The 25330-nt window shown below is 40.6% G+C and overlaps 1 protein-coding gene across 1 annotated transcript in view; it reads right to left on the bottom strand.

Moving 5' to 3' along the window:
- Nucleotides 1–3159: 3159 nt before the first annotated feature.
- Nucleotides 3160–25330, bottom strand: part of LOC139741025 (ankyrin repeat domain-containing protein 27-like) — a 47917-nt gene continuing 25746 nt past the window's right edge. Inside the window, exons 9-25 of the mRNA XM_071651614.1 lie at nt 24171–24384; nt 22265–22400; nt 21000–21207; nt 20335–20465; nt 19778–19860; nt 18838–18953; nt 16766–16858; nt 16015–16123; nt 15191–15342; nt 14440–14553; nt 13193–13378; nt 11906–12106; nt 8294–8413; nt 7219–7380; nt 6692–6917; nt 4739–4917; nt 3160–4346 (exon numbers count right to left, since the gene is read on the bottom strand). Coding sequence (XP_071507715.1) covers nt 3468–4346; nt 4739–4917; nt 6692–6917; nt 7219–7380; nt 8294–8413; nt 11906–12106; nt 13193–13378; nt 14440–14553; nt 15191–15342; nt 16015–16123; nt 16766–16858; nt 18838–18953; nt 19778–19860; nt 20335–20465; nt 21000–21207; nt 22265–22400; nt 24171–24384 — 3309 coding nt within the window. The 3' untranslated portion in view covers nt 3160–3467. The remainder of the gene's footprint in view (nt 4347–4738; nt 4918–6691; nt 6918–7218; nt 7381–8293; nt 8414–11905; nt 12107–13192; nt 13379–14439; nt 14554–15190; nt 15343–16014; nt 16124–16765; nt 16859–18837; nt 18954–19777; nt 19861–20334; nt 20466–20999; nt 21208–22264; nt 22401–24170; nt 24385–25330) is intronic.

The following is a 25330-nucleotide window of genomic DNA, read 5'->3' as shown; positions in this document are numbered from 1 at the left end:
GTTTTTCGTCATTGTTGCTATCGCTACGATGTTACCCCCCCCCCCCCCTCCCATATAGAATTTGATACAAGTCCTCTCTTCAAATAAGAAACAAACATTATAACAACATCAACATCAAAATAGAAAGGAACTAACTGAACAAGAAAGGACTACACAAAGACCAAGAAACAGAAGAGTGCATTTGATTAACCCTGTGTGTGCTTTGAGTTCAAACAGGCATAGAAATTCCCATTGCATTACACACACTGTGCAAAGTCCCTGGTACAGATAGGGTAAAGAAAGCCAATATTGATTATTGCTGGTTACTGACAAACGAGGAATGTGCGCTTGCATTTTAAGTTCGCAAATTTCGCGAGAGCCAAGATTTGCAAAATTAAAATGCACACGAAAGTTCTCGTCTACACTATACGCATTGAATGTTAGCGGCAACTCGCGAAAATTTCATGCCGCGAAAAATATGGTATTTTACAGTACATTGATGTGTGGAGTTAAAAAGTTAGTGGCATAAATCAACACGACTACAAACTCGCCAACACAGGTTAAATTTTCTCCTCAAAATTGACAAATTTGTCAATAACCACTGTTGTCTTTTCTCCCGGCTCTGCAAAACAGGTGCGTGCCATAAACGAAGTTTGAAAAAGATTTTTTTTTTTTTTTCAAAAATGACTGTGATACAAGTCTGCGATTATGTTCTTCATCTTGGCAGACAACAAAATATACAATGGAACATACTTATATCTGGTAAGCAGAAATGATTGGGGCATGTTGGGGGGGGGTATATCTCAATGGCAGGAAATACATATATTTATTTACAAGACAAAAGAGGAAAAAAAAAGCTTCAGCCCCTTACCATATAAAATAACCATTAATAACGATAATAGCAATATGGTGTCATATATCTAGGGTGGATTCATGTATGTCAGCACTGCTCTGCTATAGGGTCCTGCCATTATGATTGCTACTCCAGCATCATCTAGTATACAAATATTCAATGTTTATGAGTGTGATGGTTCCAAATAATACATGAGCATGCATAAGAATGCGAAGCGGAGTTGAATAGAATGGTTAAACTTGCACCGAATGTAATACTCGGACCGTCGCATGACTGATTAAACATTGAATATTTGTTTTAAACAACACACGATATAGGCCTGGTATAGACCCAAATAGATTTTAATGTTAAGCCAATCTAGGAGGAGGACTAACAGTTAGGTCTAGATCTAGATCTGGCTCTAGGTCTTGAAACGGGTGCACATATGCATCAATGCTTTACGATACACAAGTTCCGTGTGTCCTAGGATCTATTGCACTGCTGGCGCATTTGATTAACCGTTCAATAGAGGTCTATTGCACTGCCATTAAGAGTGAGCATGGGAGAGCTGATTCTTCTGAATGTCATGTGACCTGCATTCATCCAATCAGATGGCAAAGATCAATATATGTGTTGTATAATACCCACTACTAGATCTGGGTCATAAGGGACATCATGGCCAAAAGTCTCCGCCTGATGATATTATGATTCCACGGCCTTATCACACACACGCTACTACACCACAGTTTATACTGATACGAGATACACAACACTGTTTCATCATACCAAGGTGTAATAATCATGATATTCCTATCGATAGACGGTCAACTTTGATGCAGTAAAACCCTGATATCATAACAAGCTTGTCTGTCACAAGAACCCACAGACAACAAGGATATGACTTCTGATTAGTCGTTGTGTATCATGCTTTACTCTTTAAAGGGATAGTATAGTACTGGTGGAGATGAGGATTGAGCTTTTAATTTTTGCAAGATACTAAGAAACCACTTATGAAACGTTATAGCGCCCACAATTCTAAGAGATATTCAAAGTTCATTTGATGAAAATCGGTTTTGAAATGGCTGAGATGTCCAAATGCAAAGTACAACACGATCCCAATAAAAGGTGGGTTCCACCTTTTTATTAGGATCGCTTTATTTTGGATATATCAGCCATTTTGAAAGCAATTTTCATCAACAAACATTGAATTCCTCCTGGAATTACATGCTCTTTCATATTTCATGAGAGGTTTCTCATTATCTCATCCAAAAAAAAAGTTAGAAACCTGAAGCTAGGTCTCAACCAAAACTAAACCATCCCGTTTAGAGATCAGCTGCTGTTACATACTATGTTATTGGCTTATTTCCACCTGTAAGGAGCTTTCATTTCACAAACCAAGAAGGTATGCAAGGTATCTTTGAACCTGACACTGCAAGCAAGGTGTGTTTTCTTTTCTTTTTTTGGATGGTATTACACTCAGAAAAGAGAAGAGAAGTCAGTAAGATGAGAGAGACTACTAAGAACTGCATGGCCTTTGCGATGGTCCCACTTATCACAAAGATAGCTAGAACACGACACCACATCATTACATGTGCCTTGTTTTTCGTTTTTGTTTTTGCTTTTTTGTTGCTTCCCATCACAAGTTAGAGTTACTACTGTGGCGTTATGCATCTACATTTTGTTGCTGTTGTAGCATTTGGTGAAATGGCGCTTAGACAGAGCAACTGCTGCTGTGTTAGTGGAGTGACCACAAGGGTTTGCTTTGAAAAGGCCACATGATGAATAATCTGTTACATTATACTATTCATATTTGTATGCAAATGAAGAAAGTGTGAAGTGCCGAGTGCTCCAACTGCCAAATAAACTGAATTTCACCAATTACTCAGTACTAGTAGTTCCCAAACCATTCCAGGTCTCATTCTCAGCAAAATGGAATTTTCAAAGCTGAATTCATTTCATGTACTAAGAACTCGGTTATGATAGAGGTGTTTTGTGTTTTTTTTTTTTTTCATGGGGATAATTAAAACAACATTGATGAAGAAACTCCTTGATGGAGAAAAAACAACACCATAATTGTTTCTTTTTCATGGTCTTTTTCTTCATTCAACTTTGACACTGTTATGAAACCAGATTGATTTGATCTTTCACTCTGGATATGCACAATGAAAAACTCTGGCAAATTATACATCAGCATATCAAGCTTAAATAAGTCATGCTCATCTCAAGAATAAAATAATAAATTGTATCTTTTCTTCACAGCTCTTCCCCTCAGCTTATACTGAGTGTGAATTCTTCCATTAGACAACTTTCCTTTCTTCTTTCCACATTTGCTAACATTGTTGGTCAAAAAAGTTTCCATACTCTTTGAAGAAACTTGAAATATGATATGAATCCAAACATCTACGCAGGAGACAAAGTTATTTTCTATATATTTGTCTTTTAAAGTACCTTGGGAGTCAGAGAGAGAGATAACACATGCTCAATCATACAGAAACAAACAAACATGTGGCATAAAACAAAACAAAACAAAAATATGTCTTCATAAGTATTTCCTCATCATGCACGTCAATCTCCTTCTCCCTCAGCGTGTTTGTGGTTTGCTTTTGGTAATCTGATCAGATCGTGGGACCACTGCGTAACGAGCTGCGGCCTCATGTCATTCTTCACCCTGGCATGCCCCATTGATGGCTATGCCAGCCGGGAGGACTGAGACAACATATTTGGCACCCGTTTGTTTGTCCGCGGTCCCAGCGTCATCCCGGCCTAATGGCGCCTCTAGGCCATTCACTCCATCATCGTTAGTCCCCAGTTTCGCTCCATAATTGCGGTGGTCTTCTGTCCAAATGGGACTCCGCACGGCGGACACGGTCGGGTCTCCACCGTCAACGCTCTCGGACGAGATGCCTGCATCACCCGCCCTGGCCCCTGCTGCTGGTGTTGATGTTGTCGTTAGAGCGTCTCCAATGTTCTCCTCTCTTGCCTCTCTCTGGGAGGGCATGATAGGGCTGCTGCTGCTTGGCGGGGATCCACCCTGGGATTTGCTTCCTAACAGATCACATTCCCCGCCCGGGGGTGAGTTAACATTGTCACTGATTGATGGTGGTAATGACCCTCGCTCTGTTGTGCTGCATCCCTCATCCAAAAGCACTGCACCGGCGCTCTTCTTGGTAACACAGCAAACATCTCTGGTGTCCTCTCCAGTAACAACACCGTCGGCGACACTCGCAATTGTTTCTGAGTCTAGCAAAGCAACATCATCTCTTGTCAAAGCACCAAGTGATGTTGGGTCACTATGACAACCACTGCCTACATTTCTGCTCATCATCTCAATGTCACTTGGCTCTGGGCTACGACACGCAATCGAGGAGCCCTCTGCACTTGTATCAGAGTCTTTCACGCCATGATAATGAACTTCCACGTTCTCCACATGAGAGGCATGCTGGCCATGTTCCTCCATCCAGTCAAGGAAGGGGCCGCTTTTGTCCTCCGTCTTCGCCCGCCTCAGCTTCCGCCGATCGAAATGTTGAATTTCAAGCTGTGGTTGATAAAGAGAAACACAGAGTCTTAACAAAGATTTGAAGGGGAAGCAGTTGAGAAGCAGGATGAGACAAAGGAAGAGAACGGAGAAAAACATGACATCCCCACGAGGGCATCGCAACATAAACCTTGTGTCCCCTTCAGCTGCATGTGTTGGCACATTCTGCTGGGACGATTCTCACAATGCCCAACCAGAGCTAAAATACATGGAAATGTATGCCCGGAGGACGGCTAAGAGACTACAATTGTATGTTTGTTTTCATTCTAAACTCTCATTCCAGAATTACCTTGGACTATCTCTGACTACAGATAGTGAGTGAGAGATAGGAAAAGGGGGAGGGGATAATCCTCGCATCATGAGGAAAAATTTTGGTGTCCTCTTTCTCTCACCTGGTGACGAAGGTAGAGATTCCAATTGAGCTGCTGCTTATCCTCAACCTCGACGTGCCGCAGCTGGCGGGCCGGCTCAAACTCCCTAATGGACTGGTTCAGAGCCCTGATGCTGGAGCGGTCCGTGTCGCCGAAATAGTCTGAGAACTCATGCATGGACAGCGGTCTCAGTGAAGATTCTGCATGCATGATTGGGGAGTGTTTGGGGAGGGGGGAGGGGGGGTAAAAGGGGGGGGGGAAGAGGGCGAAGACGAGCCATGAAGATAGCAGGCAGATGGGATGCCAATATTCTGCTTTCTTATTTCACGCATTCTCGCACAGATGTGTACGTACATACTATGGTTATTCTTCTGCCTAAGTGTTTCTGAGTGACATTTACTATAAATACATATCTTCCTACACAGTCTTTCGTCACATGCATTCATTCAGTAAATCCAACTTTGGAAGGAACATGCTCTGAATCCTCAAAAAAAAAAAAAAAAAAAAATGAAAAAAGATTTCATATCGTTACATTATTGCATACTGTTAAAAGCCTGAGATGAAAGTGGTGCTGTTGTAAATACGATGTGACCATGCGTGTGTGACATTCCATAGGTAACATTGCACTTAGTAAAGGTATTCTTTTGTAAGGGTAACACATATCCAATGGGTTGAAAAAAAAAAGTACACAAATAAACCATATTGCGTGTGAATATCAAAGTGAATGAGAGCATGAACAACAAATCAGGCCACAAAATACGAGGAAATTGAAGAGAGAGAGAGGGAAGGGGAAACACAGGAGAATTTACAAGTGCATCAATTAAAAAGCAGAGTTCTAATAGAATAAGCCAGTTTGTTCTTTAGCTCATGTGCAAATTTGTTACCAATGACCTTTCTCTTTTCTCATTTGGTTTACATAGGCATTTCATTCATTTTCAAAGTGACATAATGCATAAGCTTGCCCGACATAAAAACTCATGGAATTCATGTTAAAAGAAAAGAATTAAGTTGCGTAGGTTGGAAGATGCTTCATTGGGGATGCACCCATTTCACTGTTTGTGTCATATGCATTGATAAATTTTCTGCCAAATATAAGATTTTAATGAACAGTTTGTCGCTGTAAGGTGGATGTGCAGGCAAGCACCATCCATTTATAAGGATTATGTGAATAATCGTCACATCACAGATGATTATCTCAGTGAATTTGAAAACCAATATGCCTGTTGGTACAAATGAAATTTGTCAGCTCATGCACAGAGTGGAACTATGAACTGGCTTATTGAACTTTGCATTTGCATGCTAAGTTTGGTGTATTTTACATTAATGTTGACCATTTCATCCTTCTGTTTTTTTCTTGTTTTGTTACATGACTGCAGTCTTTATCTATTCAATCCCTTCAAGTCATTCTCATATGTCAGAGAAAAAGAGGGGTCAAATGACTTGCCGTGTGCTTAATACATCATTTCTCCTTTTATGAAGATAAAAGCTTAACCACGGTCAACAGTGAATTGTTGGCTCATCAAGTAATTTGTGATTGATCTCTCATGAAAGGACATGCAGATAAAGTGCAAAATACAGCAGAAATGCTATTGATGCTTCTGTTATGTCACTTGAGAAGCATAAGGATCTCAATGATTTACAATTTGGTGACTTAATGCCTTCTGCCTCTCTGTCAAAGAATCACTCCATTGTTTGAAGATATGTTTTGATGTTCCTGAAATATGCATAATGCAACGCTGCACACTGGCACTGGTCAGACGGTCCCTGACCAGTAAATATCACTGTCAGACCAGTAGCTTTTTCAGGAATGGACCAGTAAAATATGGAAAACCTTGGTACCTACTGGTCTGACAGACAGGTCGGACCAGTATAAAAATGGGTTAGTGTGCAGCTCTGCATAGTGTTCCTTTGCATGCAAGCAGTTTTAAACTTTTCCCCAACAAACATATCCTCACACATGGCACAAACACTAACTGTTTGGTTGGGCGTCGGCCTGGGCATTGGCTGGGATGCCTGCTGGGGCCTCAGCTGCTGCTGAGCGGCTGTGGTCCGGACTGAGAGGGCCAGCCTCTTGGTTGGCATCCGTGGGATCCGCCTGGGAGGAGCCCGAGGAGGTGTTGGTCTCCGTGGACGTCACAGACTCCACGTCGTCGTCTCTCCTCATCGCCATCTTCAGCATCTGGGCGATGTCGCTGCGCTTCTACAAGGAGAGAAAATAAAGAATACTTATCAACCTCATTTCATGAATCCTCGATTCTGATTGGTTCTAATTTGGGACATCAATTGAACAGTTGCCTGCAGCCTCGTAGAGTCTATCATAGTCTATAAGATATTATCATCACGTATGTTATGTTCTTTTGAATGTTCTTCCTGTTTTGCTTGCTTTAGACTGAATCATCCAATTGACTAGTCCCACCTATGTAGTTCTATGTGAGAAACCTCTGCGATCCAATTATTAAGCCTAAGGTGGTGATTTCTACATACATCATGTGGGTCCTGACCTGTGTGAGTCGGAGGGGTATCTGCTGCGCCTTGTTCCTCAGGTGTGGGTTGGCTTGGCCAAGGTCAAGCAGTAGTCTGACCAGGGGTGCAAAGTTGAACCTGGCCGCCTCATGCAGGGGGCTGTTGCCTCTTTGGTTGATCTGGTTAACGCTGGCACCATGCTACCAGGAGAAGGAAAAAAAAAAAGATATATGAATATAAAAAAGGCAAATACATTTATTGTTTCATCAATGCAACAAGGTCTTGCAATATAACACAGGATCATTCACAGTGTACAATTGTAGATACGCATGATAGCTCTGTTTTACGAGCCCTTTGGATTGACACTTTTCATTCTTACAGGTTTGAAATACATTTATTTATTTATCATATATTTAATTTCAATAAGTGACAAATTTAAAAGGTGGGTTGCAATCACTGTGAAAATGCATTAATTGCAGTTGCTATGATGGTAGGAGCCAGGAAACAACAAAACAGTAGTGTATCAGTCATGATGGCACTACAATTATTGCAAAAACAGTAAAAGCAAACTTTCTGAGAAACAAACTCTGACATACCATACAATTTTTATCACTTTGAAGCTGTATTGTCTTTACATTCACCAGATGCTTAAAAACCATCTTCCAGTCAGCTGGAGTGAAACTTTTGAATTACAATGCTAAAACAATAGTGTCCACATTAATCTGAACAGCTACTTCAGGCAGTGTATTCATAACACTACAGTGAACATATTCAATGTTTGAAGGCTATGCACATGTCTATAGCTACTAATTTCGAGAACAATTTGGAACAACCAACTGCTTTGAGAGTTGCTTTTCATTTACAGAGAGAAACCCTGTACTGTTTGAGTCTAGAATGACTTCGTTGTTACAGTAGTTTCATTTAGTCATCCCATAATGCTTTTTTTTAAATTTCATTTTCATTTTGGGACTGTTGTTGTTTCTGGACTGCAGATTCTGAATGACCACAACCCTCTATCCCTGTGACGCACAATGGTACGTGCAATTGTCATTTCCAGTCTTCAGTGTTCTAGAAAACTGTTCTTGCTATTGTTGCTGTTCTTCTTCTTGTTACCTGAATGAGTACTTCAGCAGGATCCACGTGGCCGTTCAGGCAGCAGTAGTGGAGCGGGGTGTTCCCACGGGAGTCCTTGATATTGCACTTGGCCCCATGTAGCAGTAGCTTGGCCACCACCTATAGGTACAGACAGATCAAGATGGGACAGATCCCGCAGGGGGCATCACGAAACAATTCAAGGGCCTCCTTCAGGCAGATGTCTCTGACTATTTTACAGTTACCACAGCAAAGAGTTTTAGCGGCCAAAACTGACTGGTTTTGCTACTCGCCAGACTAACAGCACAGCATCAACTTGTTCACATCTTTTATTTGTTAAAAACTTAGCAAATCCAACTCCTTGTGTTACACATAATGAGATTCCATTGCATCTATGTTGAATGTAGGAAGTCCAATACACTTTACATAACAGATGTGATATTCTTAACTGTCGTAGGGAATGTGTGATGTTCATCTATATTTGGGCGGTTAATACTTTGTCAGGTGTAGTTGGCACGTCTGAAATAAAAGCTCTGAGGACAAGAATTATGGAGGAAAAGGGATTGAAGAATCCAGTTTGGTCTAGTATCGGCATTTTTGTTGAGTTTTGGGAGATATGTGACCCTGCACCACAAAACAAACAAAAAGTCACCAGACATGGATTTTTTAGTTAAGGACAGATTCTAAAAGAGCAGACTCTAAGCTTTAAAATAATGTATAACTCAATTCAAATGGACTCTCCTAACCTATCTAAATATTGGAAAGAAAGCGCTCACTCTGGAAAAGTGGGAATCAAGAAAAGAGGCTCTGAAGTACAGGGTCTATCTGTCTATTCAAGCGCTTAATCTTTCCCAAACCGTGCTAGCTGTGCGATGAATGTGACAAAAACAGAATGTAAACCACTGGAGCAACAACAATGAAGGGATTATCAAATTAAATTGAAATTGAGCACGCTCTATCAACACATTCTGCCCATGATTAATGCCAACTTTCAAAGCAGTAGCATTATCCTTTCAAAAGTTATCAGACTTGAAAGTGAAGAGTGTGCAAAGGGTTATCAAGAAATGAAAATGGGCCTCTAAGACATACCTGATCTCACTACTCTACAAAAAAAGGGTTTTAGAAAAACTTCTGAAAATGCACTTTTCCATTCATTGTATGATCCCAAACTTAAGAATAATGTAAAAGAAGGGAATCTCTTTAAGACAATATGAAACAAGGAAAAGTAGAAATTACGCGGTGCGTAATATATGTCCCCGCCGGAAGTAGCATTTTGTAGCAAAATGTGCAATATTGAAGCCCTCACCTAGTGCCATCACATAAAGCAAACGGAATCGAAATCGGGTTAGCAATGGCGAAGGAGTAGCATTTTATAGCCAATGTACAATACAGGTCAAAAATCAAGGTCAAAGGTCAAGGAAGTCAAAGGTCAAAATTCTGTGTAATGTTTTGAAGCCCTCACCTAGTGCCATCACATAAAGCAAACGGAATCGAAATCGGGTTAGAAATGGCGAAGGAGTAGCATTTTGTAGCCAATGTACAATACAGGTCAAAAATCAAGGTCAAAGGTTAAAGAAGGCAAAGGTCAAAATTCTGTGTAGAAGTTTTGAAGCCCTCACCTAGTGCCATCACATAAAGCAAACGGAATCGAAATCGGGTTAGAAATGGCGAAGGAGTAGCATTTTGTAGCAAAATGTACAATATAGGTCAAAAATCAAGGTCAAAGGTCAAAGAAGGCAAAGGTCAAAATTTTGTGTAGAAGTTTTGAAGCCCTCACCTAGTGCCATCACATAAAGCAAACGGAATCGAAATCGGGTTAGAAATGGCGAAGGAGTAGCATTTTGTAGCAAAATGTACAATATAGGTCAAAAATCAAGGTCAAAGGTCAAAGAAGGCAAAGGTCAAAATTCTGTGTAGAAGTTTTGAAGCCCTCACCTAGTGCCATCACATAAAGCAAACGGAATCGAAATCGGGTTAGAAATGGCGAAGGAGTAGCATTTTGTAGCAAAATGTACAATATAGGTCAAAAATCAAGGTCAAAGGTCAAAGAAGTCAAAGGTCAAAATTCTGTGTAGAAGTTTTGAAGCCCTCACCTAGTGCCATCATATAAAGCAAACAGAATCGAAATCGGGTTAGAAATGGCGAAGGAGTAGCATTTTGTAGCAAAATGTACAATATAGGTCAAAGGTCAAGGTCAAAGGTCACGACTGAAATTCTGTGTAGAAGTTTCAAAGCTCCCATGTAGTGCTATCATATAAAGCAAACAGAATCAAAATTGGCTCATAAATGACAGAAAAACTGAATATTGACTTGGTTGACCCGTTTCACCTTTTTCGAGTCCTCACGTTTAAATCAAGGGGTGCGACTTTTTGTTCGTTTTGTGATGCACGGTCACATACGCTTTGAGGAGCAAATAAGTCCATGCTTCTCATATATTCACGCAGATCTGAGGTTCATTGAAAGCAGACCACGAGTGAAGCATGACAACTCTATGCACAGTCCTACATCATCAAACAACAAGGAAAAGTAGAAATTACGCGGTGCGTAATATATGTCCCCGCCGGAAGTAGCATTTTGTAGCAAAATGTACAATATAGGTCAAAAATCAAGGTCAAAGGTCAAAGAAGTCAAAGGTCAAAATTCTGTGTAGAAATTTTGAAGCGCTCACCTAGTGCCATCACATAAAGCAAACGGAATCGAAATCGGGTTAGAAATGGCGAAGGATTAGCATTTTGTAGCAAAATGTACAACAAAATGTAGGTCAAAAATTAAGGTCAAAGGTCAAAGAAGTCAAAGGTCAAAATTCTGTGCAGAAGTTTTGAAGCCCTTACCTAGTGCCATCACATAAAGCAAACAGAATCGAAATCGGGTTAGAAATGGCGAAGGAGTAGCATTTTGTAGCCAATGTATAATATGGGTCAAAAATCAAGGTCAAAGAAGTCAAAGGTCAAAATTCTGTGTAGAAGTTTTGAAGCCCTCACCTAGTGCCATCACATAAAGCAAACGGAATCGAAATTGGGTTAGAAATGGCGAAGGAGTAGCATTTTGTATCAAAATGTACAATATAGGTCAAAGGTCAAGGTCAAAGGTCACGACTGAAATTCTGTGTAGAAGTTTCAAAGCTCCAATGTAGTGCTATCATATAAAGCAAACAGAATCAAAATTGGCTCATAAATGACAGAGAAGTAGCAAATTGAAGATTTTGATCACACACGGACGCACACACGGACGGACACACGGACGGACACATGGACACACACACGTACGGAGCCCGTTTCATAGTCCCCTGCTCGAACTCGTTCGGTGGGGACAATTAGTAACTGAGGTAGGTTATAATGACTGCAGTTGCCATAGTGAACAAGTGAAATACTCTCAGCAGCTGGGCTGATAGCTGTTGCCACATCCTCATACTGCTGCTATCATGGAAACACTGTCTGCTGACAATCTAATGGGTCTTACGCTGTCATAAAAAAAAAAAAAGTCAACAGAATAAGCGCTTTCTTTTAATCTCAACTGACAATGCACCAGTGATGTGAGGTTGTGACTGTTTGTGGCTGCCACATGAAATGGGGTACATCTGCTGCTGGCTGTGTCAGCATGGCCAAGTCAATGTGGCATTGGCATTCTGCTCACCTTGGGGTGGTTGCACTGGCAAGCCAGGTGGAGCGGGGTGCTTTGCTGACTACTGCTGTTCTTGTTGTTGGGGTTGGCCCCCCTGCGCAGCAGGGTGTCGATGAGGGTTTCGTGGCCGTGCAGGGCGGCCACGTGGAGGGCCGTGTACCCCTCCTGGTTGCAGGAGTTCACACTCAGCCCGTTGGTGTTCATCCTGGTGCACTGCAAAGTTGGTACAAAAGAGCGCGTGGCCGGCATAGTGGCCCAAATTATCGGCTTATTCAAATTTACATGGCAAAAGAACACACGAGTCCAACAACGACAAAATCTGGCATTCTACACACTTACTATCAGCACTGATCCAAAACACTGTGTATGCATGTACCTAAAGTACTTCATGACATGCACTGGATGGGGCAACTGTATTTAGTTTGGTGAACTGGACTCCAGTGCATTTCTCAGCTCTCATGTTATTACAATAATGAGAACGTAAGTTAGATATCACAAACTACATCAAAAGCAGTAAGTACTTTGATATCTCAGCCATTTGAAAACTGATTTCAATCAAATAACTTCGAATTCCTCTAGAATTGTATACTCTTTCATATTTCAAAAGAGGTTTCTTTAATAATTATCTTGCAATATGTTAAAATTTGACTTCCCCCATCTCAACCAAACTATATCATCCCTCTGATGCTAATTTACTATCACCATGACACCATCAATTGAAACTCAGATTTTGTATCTCGCAAAACAAAGTAAAACAAAGTGGTCCTAATAAAAGGTGGGTCCCATCTTTTATTAAGACCTATTTGTTTTAGGATATCTCGGCCACTTCAAAACCAAATTTCGTTAAATAAACTTTAAATTCCTCTAGAATTGTATGGTTTTTCATTATTTAATAAAAAGAGTCTCATTATATGACAAAAAAGTTGGAAACCTGAAGCCCCATCTCAGTCAAAACTATTCCATCCCTTAAATACACATTTCCTGAACCCCCCCCCCCAAAAAAAAATGAAATAAAGAAAGAACACTGCATCATTAAATGGATATAACAAGGATTCATCTTCCATTTAGACATCAAATTAGAAATCCTACCAAAGCCATTGGTCAATAAACTTGACCATTTTTCTCAAAAAACAGGGTTCCCTGTAGCCTAACAAAGCACTCAAGTCCACACTTTCCCATGAGCAGATTCTTCACACTTTGTGACCAGCCAGTCATTGTTTTCTTCTCTTTCAACACTGTGACACCATCTGGCCGACTCGTCTCAAATCAAAAACTCCCTTTGTAGGAGGCATCACCCACCTTTTGTAGCATTGCACATTTACTGCACTGGCAGAGAGGGTGACAGAGCTTTGTGTCTGCCAGATAACTGCTTCCGCCGTCTTCCTCGTCGTCGTCGTCGTCGAAGTCACTGTCGCTCAGCCAGCCGAGATGGTGTTTCATCATGACCAGGTCATTGTCGGCCACGCTGCGAAGCAGTTTCTCCACCTGCACAACGTAAAGATGGGAAATGGTGGGATTTTGGAGTATGAAAGCAAAAATGGCAAATGACTCTTTGGCAGGAAATTGAGTTTCACGAGATACTACAATCACTTTCTGCCTTGAAGAGACACAAGACAAAACAGAGCTGCCAACCATTCTAAAAAATTTGTATTTGTTAAGGTGCGTTCCCATTTAGCCAAGTTGTAGTCTCCAGTAATGGCGAGCTACACAAGCTGTAACTTGCATGAATTTGCATGAAAAATTCCAAATTAGCCAAACTGTAGTGGCGAGTCATGGCAAGTTGTGTAGATAGAGGAGGCACTCCTGAATACTCGAGTATAGCTCTTCATGTAACCCGAGATAACTCGCGACAACTCAACATGACTCGAAGTAACTCAGCACAACTCTGCTTGAAATCGCAAGCAAGTCCTCAATTTTTGAACATGTTCAAAAACTTTGCTAACTCTTTGCAACTTGTTGCAACTCACGCTAAGCTCATAATACACTTGCATTACTTGTAACAAGCTCGAGATGAACTCTACACGTGTATATAACTTGCAATAACTCTCCACCTTCAAACATTCGGATATACTTGAAGGAGATGAGTTATTACGCCATAACTCCCCACTACAACTAAGCTAAGTGGGAACCCTGCTTTATGAAAATCTGAAGAGAATACGAAAATACAAAAATGCCTTCAAAATAATTAAAATTCACAACAACAAAAAATAAAACGAGACTGTTCAAAAAATGCATTGAAAGTAATAGATATAATTATATAATAAGTACTCAGGTAATGCAACATATACCTACTGATGTACCGTATGCAAGCGCAGAATTAAAAAGCACACACACACACACACACACACACACACACACACACACAGGCTAACCGCCACATAAAAGTAAGCGGAGCTTCATGAATCCTCCAACTAGGAACATGACTTGCTTGACGGAAACAGCATCTTAGTTTGTTCCGGGAAGTTTTCCCTCTGCAGACATATATTGGTAAGCTACCACATTAAAGGGAATTTTCAAGATGATTTCCCAGTGGCAGAGAGGCTTACCTCCTTCTGGCCTGGTTGTATCAGTCTCGTCGGCTTCACCACCGAAACACGGTGAGGAATGACAAGATCCTCTTCCGATGTTGACAAGATGCTTGCGATGGGAGGGCTTGTGGCCTGAGAGTGAAACATTAAAAACGAATATCAAGCATGACAATTATTTTTCATCATGGCTACTCAATGTAATTAGTTGATCCTGAACTCAAGAGATAATTAAATCCAGAATTGCAAGCATCAACAAACATGCATGTTTCAGGTGATTTATGCTGTGGATCATGTGCCTGGTACTTGGAATATCTTGACTCCTTGTGTCCAAGATTTTTTACTTCTTGCACAATTTACAAAAGTAAGAACTGCAAATGGTCTCTAGGAGCCAGCTAGTGGTATAAAGTAGCTATAAACATGTGGGTACATGGTGCAAAATGGAAAAATGAAATATCCCATGCCTCCTACAACCCATCTTCCTCCCCCCACCCCCCCCCCCCCAAAAAAAAAAGAGAAAAATTCTTCTCTTTTCAGGAGTTTAGTGTATGTCTGTATATCACCTTTTTCCCTACAGGATGACTGAGCTACAGCAATGGGCCAACAATGTAGTGCAACAGTGTATGAACCAACATGTACATTCAAAACTGTAAATGAATGTTATTACATAATTTTTGCTCTCTTTGAGACACATCAATGGTACATAAAACACACACACACACACAGACACACAAACACAACATGGAGAGATAGTGTAATGCCTAACACTCACATATGTGCTGCCCCCATCGGTCTGGTTCTGCGAGCTGAAGAGGATGGCCCTTGAGATGTTGATGTTATGGGAGCACATGAGGGGAGTCTCCTGTCTCCGGTTTTTGGCCTCCACTGACGCCCCATGGTCTATCAGCGTCGTCACAATGTTGGCTGCAGGGTTGGAGGAAACAGGCGGGCAACCAGTGAGCAATTACCCCAATCACCAAGTGAAAGGAATGTGAATGATGACATTGCAACTACCATTTAAATGGGGAGAAATATTCCAGTGATCAGTCAGTTTGAGATACTTTGTCATGTGGAAATGTACAGATTAAAGATCTCACATCCAAAACAGCAATAACATAAATTCAAACAGATTGAAAACATATAGATAAAACATCAGATGAAATAAGCAATACATTCATGACTGGTTGACTGCAAACAAATTGAAGAAATCCACAAACGGGACCGTGTAAAATCAATTTCCTACAATACCGTTAACTAGTCAATCAATATCTTTATAAATTACACACTTGGCTTTTTTTTTTGTGTGTTTTTTTTTCAAATACAGAATTTCTTCATCCGCTTTGCGTAGATATTTTTTGGCCTGTCACAATCGCTAGAAACCTCCTGTCCTCCTGTAACATCTTCCACAAATCAGAATACACAATATCTTCACTCTTGGTCTAGAATATAGACCGCACACCTGCATTTTAAACACATCCTGTCAGGGTCTAGTAACAAAGACTACACACCCACTCCTTGCCTTACTGAACACAATTAAATGGTCGCGGTACTGCGTACTTAACACACTGTTCACAGGGTAAGAGCATATGACCTTACCGTATCCCCATCTGGATGCCAGATGAAGGGCGGTATCCCCCCTGGTGTTGGTGGCATTGATGCATACCCTCTGGGAGGGTCGGGTGGAGTACAGAAGTGCCTTCACACACTGGTGGAGGGAAAAAAGAGGCAGGAAATGATATGAATGGCTTCTTTGAATGATATGACTGATACATAAACTAACTCATGCAATGTAGAACTATATAAGTTTTGAGTGTCTCAACCACAGAATCTTATTCAGAACCAAGGTTCTCAGTGACCAATTATGTCAACAGTTCTCATGATATCGTACTGCTTGGGCAATGCATCCCTCTGTTGCAATAATTACTCATGAGGCCTGTTGGTCTGACAAGACTACCTCATGAGGTATGATGTTTCTTCAATTTGTCTGCCCTCTATACAAGCTCTTTGGACAGTCAGGACTAACCATTGTGAAAGAGGGATGCATTGGCCTAGGAGTCAATCATGGCATCAAATTAATCTTCAGCGGCTATCATTTTGTCACATGAAGGAAATGTTGCTGATCTGCTATGATACATGGTCTTTTACACCACAGAAGGAAAGGAGTATCGAAATAATACCATTCTTCAGATTAAAAAAAAAAAAAGAAGAAAAGACAGATATAAAATCTTTCTCAAAAGCAGGCAGAGAGAGAGAGAGAGAGCAAAGAGACCGAGACAGAAAAAATGACAGACAGACAGACTGACAGAGAGAAAGAAAGAAAGAGACAAAAAAAAAAAAAGGTCCTCACCTCTTCATGGCCATTTGCACTGCACAAATGCAAAGGCCTGTTGCCGTCATTGTCTTCAATGCCCACCATGGCTCCTTTAGCAAGCAGCAGCAGCTGTGCATAGATATCAACACAGGGGAAGGGATGTGAAATTAACCTTGAATGTGATCACAAACCCAGTGCCAAGATATTTACTCCCTACACCGTGTGTATCCATGAACACATGATGATAGGAAGCTATTCCATCAAAAGAACCTTGATTCCTCCTATCATTTGTCTGCAATGTCAGACAGAGATGCTGCATTCATTGGATAGTCAATTTTGGATACGATTTTATGTGTACAAGATATTAAAAAACTAGATATATCGCTACGGCTACTGATATGCCTCCGCCATAATGCATGGTTCTCCTAATAGGTCTATAGTACAATGTCTTGACAATGTGTGATGACAGTTTCACACAATTGGCAAAATATTAAAATGACAGGTTTGACACAAATGTGCTGAATGCTCACTTTCCTAGAACTAGGTTCAATTGGATGAATGATTAAAATGTCAGAGTGCAGGTATTTGGGGAACTGATGATTTTTACTTGACTTTTGACCCTTTTATAAGTTTATGCATTGAGTAATTTTCAAGGTATTGAGAAAAAGTATAATTTCAGTATCAAATGGGAAAATAGCATTATCTAAACCTGGCCTTTGACCTTTGACCTCACAGTTCCAAAGAGAATCACTGTTAGGTTGAACATGCATAAATATGTAAGTTTCATGATGATACCTTGAGTTACTTTCGAGATATGGAGGAAAAAGTGCAATTTAGCACTTTCACTGGACTTTTTACCTTTTGACCTTTGACCTTTTGGCAAGAAACTTCCCCAAAAATATATATTGGGTAATACATGCCATACATCAAGTTTTTAAAAAAAAACCTTCAGGCATATTGCATTTTAAGGAAAGTAGTGATATTTTGAGGAGTTGACCTTGACCTTTGACCCATGACCTTTGACCCATGACCCCCAACTTCCCTAGATAATCACTGCCCATCGGTACAAGCATGAATACTAAGTTCCATGAAGATACCTTGAACCATTTGCGAGATATGGAGAAAAACATGAAATTTCAAAAAAAAATTTCACAATATAACCTGTGACCTTTGACCTTTGACCCTGTGACCCTAAAATCCACACAAAGTATTATCCCCCAAGGATATACCCTCATACCAAGTTTGATGTAAAACCACCACACGGTTCTTGAGATATCGACAAAAACAAAACGGGACGGACGGACGTACGTACGGACGGACGGACGGACGGACGGACGGACGACCCGAAAACATAATGCCTCCGGCCACTTCGTTGCGGAGGCATAAAAAATCAGCTAAAGGGATGGTATAGTATTGGTGGTGATGAGGAATGGGCTTTTAACTTTTTGCGAGATACCAAGAAACCACTTATGAAATAGTATAGAGAGCATACCATTCTAAGAGAAATTCAAAGTTTATGGGATGAAAGTTGGCTTAGGAATGGCTGAGACATCCAAAAACAAAGTAAAACAAAGTGATTGTAATAAGAGGTGGGTCCCACCTTTTATCATGATTGCTCTGTTTTGGATATCTCAGCCATTTCAAAACCAATTTTCATCAGAAAGACATCAAATCCCTCTTGGAATTACATGCTCTTTCATATTTCATACGAGGTTTCTTATTATCTCACCCAAAAATGTTAGAAATCAGACGTTAGGTCTCAACCAAAACCATACGATTCCTTTAAAACTGGAAGGGAGTGCAAATGTGACATCACAGGAAAGTACCTGTATTTGTAAACTTGGTGCCCCATAGGTTAAAAGGTCAAGGCATTATTTAATTCAGCTACACCTTTACACTTGGAAACAGCATGAACGAATATTTCTACCACAACTCTGTATACTACGTATCTTACATACTTCATGCACCACTTTGAATTTGGTACTGAATGCTATCTTGTCACACCCAATTACGTTCCCTGTACATTTCAAACTGCAGCCACCCCGTCTCTCATCAGAGCTGCATTTTTACGAGACATTACACATATATGCACAGCAGACGGTTCTTACGGTCACATGTTGGTGCCCTCTCTGGCAGGCTAGGTGTAGTGGCGTTGACCCGTGGTAATCGGTGGCATTGACCTCGCCTCCCCTCCTCATCAAGGCATGCACTACATCTGGATAACCTGGATGGAGAGAGGGCAAATTTAAAAGGATAACAGGAAGAGATAAACACTTATGATATGATAATGATGATTATCATCATACTAATGATGCAGATTATATTAAAAAAAAAAAAAAAAAATATATATATATATATATATATATATATACACACTGATGACAAAGATACTATTATCATCATAATAACTGCTTTTGTTATTAGTGTTATCATTATCATTATCACTGATAGCATTTAGTATTATTTTTACTTCTGCTGCTACTTCTACTACTACTTCAAAAAGCTCAATGGCAATAACAAAAATGGTAATAATCAAGATGCTGATAGTGATGGTGACAATGATGATGATGATGATGATGATGATGATAATGATGACGATGACGATGATGATGATGGTGATGATGATGATGATGATGATTGTATTTCTGAATGGTAGTCTCTCGTTGTATTAGCACTGCGCCCCAGTAGGGCCCCACTGCCATCATTAGCACAGAATTGCTGAACATCCATTTATACATCATTGTGCAGGATTTCAAAACCAGAGTATCACTGATCATGTCCCCATTGTCTCGTCTTGAGCCACATCCACTGCACCACAGCATCACAGCACCCTAGCCCACAAAGAAGCCAGTACCCCATCAAGACATCTACCTGTAGCACTGATTCATAAGAAGGAAGCCTCCTCTCCCACATCTAACCAATTTACAACAAAATGAAACCTAAGGTGGTAAAAGATATCAAATGCCACAGCTCCAATTCCCTAAACTTTGCAACAGATGCTGACAGAGCCCACTGCGAGGAAGGAATGAGAAGGGTCAAAGGTCATACCATATGCTGCGGCAGCGTGCATGGGAGTGCACCCTCTGTTGTCTCTGGAGGAGGCTGTTACTGCCCGGGGGTCATTCCGCTTGCTATAGGGGGGAAGATGGGGAAAGTGCAGTGACATCAACAGGAATATCTCCGGCCTTGTATTCTATACAGATCATATAGCAAGGCAGATTCATATGCTGTAGATCTATATCAAGTGTTCAGAGAAGAATCTACAAAATATATGTCTGATATAATTCACAGTGATGTTTCAGAAATGCAATGGTATATTTTTTTTTCCACCCTCACATCAAATCAAGTCTGTAATGGATCGGAGCGACATTTGCCCTTGTTATAAATACTAGCTGTCTATATCTGGCAAGGATCCATCCTCACTTATCATCTTGGTGCTTCAAATCTTCACTTTACCCAGTGACAATAAAAAATAGCACATGTGTGATGCATCTTGCAAGGATGTGTTCATACTTGTCATAATCTCAGTGCTTCCAACCTACTCCTAACCCTGTGACATAAAAAAAAAAAAGCAAGGTGTGGTGTATCTAACTGGCTGTCTGTACCTGGCAAGGATCTGTTCACACTTGTCACAGGCACATAGTGGATGGCACATCTTGCTGATCAGCCAGCTGTAGTCTGTACTGCTGGCCTCCAACATGGACTCGATTTCATCGGTCTTTCCCTCGATCACTCTCTGCAGAGAAGACGCAGAGGAGATTGGCATTCAATGTAGCATTGTGAACATCCCAAACCCAAAACTATGAAGTTATGTGAACACGTCCTTTACAACACAAACTAAATCTTTGTAGAAATTGAATATGTCTCAATTGGATGGTAAAGAATCTCTATAAATATCAGTATCAACATCTTCATGTAGCACAACTATACTAAGAATTGGAACAAAACAACAATAAGGGCTTTCTCACATGAATGTACCTCTCATAAAAGACCAAATGCTCAATATCTAATCTATTATCTTACCCTGCAAAATGCAACATCGGTTTAAAAGGTTGGCATTAACAATTTCAACAAGCCTCTAAAGTAAGGATCACTGAATGAACATTAATAACACAAAGGCAAGAAATAAACTCAAATTTAGACACTCATGCATTCTCCAAGTTGACAAAAACTTCAAAAAGAAAAAAAATGAAAGAAAGGCAGACAGACAGATTGACAGAAAGAAGAAAAAAGAAAGAAAGAAAGAGGGGAAGGAAAGAGGAAGAAGTACCTGGAAAAGGATATCCACCGAGGGAACACCGTCCTCTGTGGCATCTAGTCTCTGCCACAGACTCTCGGAGCTTTTTAGTGACGTAGGCGAGGACGGTGGCATGGAGAGGCGGGGCTTGTCCACAGAAATGGGCATGGCGAGGGTGGAGCTGCTCATGGCACCGGACTTCACGTGCTCCACTGCCGCTTCGATGGACGCCATGTAAAATCTGGTCACCAGACAAAGAGAGAGAGAGAGAGAGAGAGAGAGAGAGAGATCAGTAATGTGCATCAAAGATTAAAACCCTATCCTCTGCAGATAGGAGTTCTCTCTTTCCATTGTTCATTTGTTTTGTTTTGTTTTGTGTTCTTTTTTTTCATTCTTTGAGGGGAAAAGAGAACGTAAACTTGACCATTGAATCTCGGAAACAGAAACCATGAGATGTGTCTCCTTAACCCTTACTGTGCTTTATGCACCGATTGGCATTTCAACTGAATTGCATTCTTCATCAGTTGGCACAAATGCCTGCACACTAGCTGATAATAAGAAGGGATTATCTAATCTTGTTAATCCCTACTGCATCATTGGGGCCTTCCTGATGGACTGAGGTCACAATGTTACATCCCAGTTGGCTGGCCAATTTACAATTGGGTCAACCATCGAGGAATTAATTGAATGCTAATGAAAAAGCATAACAAGTTCAAGGTAAGGGCCAAGCAAAACATCTTGACGATTTGACCTTGAAACAATGTTCATTAGATCATTTTCACAGATAAAGTTCAAGTGGACCGAAATGTTGATCTTGCATCACAAACATTATCACATGAGAGTTTTGGCCAGAATATCATGATCACATGAAAATCATGATTTTTCTTTCTTCATGCCAAATGGGAGACTTTGTATTTCAAATGTCAGAGCACTGCAACAAAGCACAAAACAATTTCCATATCTCAGATATGTTGCCACATGATCTTATATTTCAGTATTTCTTAAATGACATCAAATGATGTATACCACATTTATCACATATTTTCATCTATAGTAATATCCCTAGCTTCTACATCATTAAGAACTGACTGTAATCCATCACAACGATTCTTATCACTTGAATAAAGTACAAAGTTGTATGAGGAGCAACACAATCATTTACCCACAAACATATCATCAGATACATAATGTGCATGCGATCAAATTTATTGGGCACCCATTGTAAACACAACTTGAAAGGAGTGGGGTTTGGGGCTTCTAATCATTTCTGCGCTCACTACAGCTAATGGTAGACATACCCGAACTCTCCACCGGCAAAGTTGGAGAGACAGAAGTTCTGCATGTAGGAGAGGTTGGCCAGCCAGTTTGGGATGTCGGACTTGACGACAAGGAAGACGAGGAGAGGGAGGAGGTCATCAGAGGACATAGCTTTGCCTACAACAACAGCAAAACAAAACAAAACAAAAAAGAAATGAACAATTATAGCTGGAGAGAAAAAATGGTAAGATTATATAGACTGATTCTGTGACGTGCTATGTGTATTTTTGGCATGGGCAGCGCCATTAACGTGGTGTCTTAGCCGACCCCCCCCCCCCCTCCCCTCTCCCCCACCCCCTTCCGCGCGCGGAATGAAAAACTGATGCATGGTCGTTTTAGCCAATAGGCGTCTTGTACTGAGTGCGCGAATGCTTGCTTAGTGCCCGAACCTTTGTTACATGTGCGCGATAAACATGTTGCCCGTGGGGTGGGGGAGAGGAGGGGGGTCGGCTAAGACACCTCAAAACGAGCTTATGGCTGCGCCCAGTGCCACAAATTGTCTGCTGCCCTCAACGAACCCGAATCGGTCTATAGATAGTGGTTAGCTTTTCAAACAAATTTCTCAATCCTATGAACACATACCCACACCATCTACTGTAAAAGTGGAGACTTTCACGGTGTCAAAATTTTCACACAATCTGCATGACCAGAAACTAGCATGAAAATAAGAGCATGTCAATCCTGTTGCTTGTTATATGTAACACAATTTAATGTATTGATTCTGAGGAATTAAAAACACTTGAAATTCATCTTACCCGGCCAAGAACAAAATATTACTCAAGCAAAAATTTATACTTTTACAGTACAGCCTCTGCACATGCTGCGCCATCACTGTGGAATTCACCCGCCATCTCACATAAAAAAGGCATCATCGAAAAAGACATTTAAGACTGAGCTGAAGTTTTATTTGTTTAATGATATTTGAACTTGTCCCATTTCTCTATCTTACCTTTATACTTTCATCGCTGAATGTGCCTTGAGCATTTCATTTACTGGACTTGGCAAAATATTAATTACAATCATATCATTATCATTTAAATATATAGTTGACACTTCACACATAAGATACTGAGAGACGGAATCATCAAGGGAGAGGCCATCTGAATTGAGGATGCAGATTTGGTTCGAGGGACAAGATGCAAATTTGAAAGATGATCACGGTATCAAGAAATACCACGTTAATACTTTGTTACCAATGAGCTCATAATTGCAATATTATTCAATCGTACAGGTTGCTATAAAGGTGTGCCTGTTGATCAGGAAAGATTGCAGGGTTGATGAATAATCCATTTCATTTTTTTGGTCTATTTTACTCCATGGTGGCACAAGAGATAAAGCTATAGTGTGCACAGGTAAGGGCTTATTGCCTGAAATGACTGAAAATGTCACCACTTGATCTGTCAACAGAAATTGAGGCTGAGATGGAATCAACTTTCCTCTCCTGTCTTCATAAAATTGTTTAAAGCACAAGTTTCAGAATCTGCTTCTTTTTTTTTTAACAAAGTCAAAGAATTATTACCAGAATAACAATGAACAAGATATCATTGGGCAATCCATTTAACTATCAATCTAGCTAAATGTCTGTTTATCCATACATCTATGGCTCTATATATTTATCTATCCCTCCATCCACATATTGCATATAAACATATGCTGGATGATATATCTGTTTATTTAACTACCTATCAAACTATCTATTATCTATCTTTTCATCTGTAGTTCTATCGATCAATCTACTTCAGCATCTATTCTTTTATTTTTCCGTCCTTTCATTCATTTATCTTTTTATATATCAACCTCTTCCGGTCTCAACAGAGCTTCAACCAAAGTTGTCACACACATACACACATAGACACATTCAGAGCATAAAGTTTGGCGAAACTCAACTGTTTTCAATGATCTTGCCCCTGAAGCCCTGCCGGGTGATGGCCAGCACGGTCCTCCTAAGGCACTGCATCTTTCCCAGCGGGGTGCTGAACTTGTTCAGGGTGGACAGCTCCCGCCGGGCCCTCGGCACGTTGGTGGTGAACTCCGCCCGCACCCCAACGTCCTTCACCTGCAGCTCGGACAGATTTCTGGTGATCTTGTTCAGATTGGCATCCTGCAGTAAGAGGTTTTGTGAGAAATTGCAGTTATCCTCCTAGGCTACTGCTACAACACCCAGACACAATATCAGGGCTCAACACTAACTTTTTTTCTCTGGCGGCCCAATCAGGCCACTAAAATCTTTGAATTTGAAATTTTGCTGGCCTAAAATAAGACATGTAGCAAAAAAAATAGAAGGAAATATCAATTCATTTTGAATTCTAGCTGCCCGATCGGGCTACCATAAGATAGCCTTTTTGGAAATTTGGTGGCCGGACATCAACTTCTAGTGGCCCAGGGCCACCACTAAATGTTGAGCCCTGCATATACACACACACACACATTATGTATGTACAGGGTGTCTCTAAAAAAAGTAAACCCAACTTCACCGGCAAATTTTCAGAAAACCATAAAATATTTACACATTATTTTTTCATGGTTACATAGTCCAATAAGTCCTCTGTCCAATGATACCACGTAGGTTATGTATCTCTCATGCATGACTGAGCATGATTCAACTTAGTGAATGGGTGTGAAATCATCACTGTGCCAAGTTCCGTGATCAGCATACTTTCTCACATTGTACCAAATGGCTCTTTGTGTTGGAGGCTGCCTGTCGAGGAACTGCACCCGAAAAGCCTCTTGAACTTCCACGCAACTTCTTGTTTCCTGGTATCGAGTTACCAGGAATACTCTCTGCTCAATTGTCAACTGTACCATGTTTGGAAAGCATGTGAAGTGTGCCTGTGTCAGGAACAACCTTTGCTGACAAAAATTTAACTTCAAATATGCCCTGAATGCATGACAATAGCAAGAAATAACTTGCCACAGTGATGATTTCACACCCATTCACTAAGTTGAATCATGCTCAGTCAGGCATGAGAGTTACATAACCTATGTGGTATCATTGGATAGAGGACTTATTGAACTATCTAACCATGAAAAAATAATGTGCAAATCTT

This window comes from Diadema antillarum, unplaced genomic scaffold, assembly GCF_040938485.1.
Source record: "Diadema antillarum isolate AM-2024a unplaced genomic scaffold, OU_Dant_1.0 seq00000897_RagTag, whole genome shotgun sequence".
Lineage (NCBI taxonomy): Eukaryota > Metazoa > Echinodermata > Echinoidea > Diadematoida > Diadematidae > Diadema > Diadema antillarum.
Note: the sequence above shows the minus strand (reverse complement) of the source record. Positions and strands in the feature narration are given on the sequence as shown.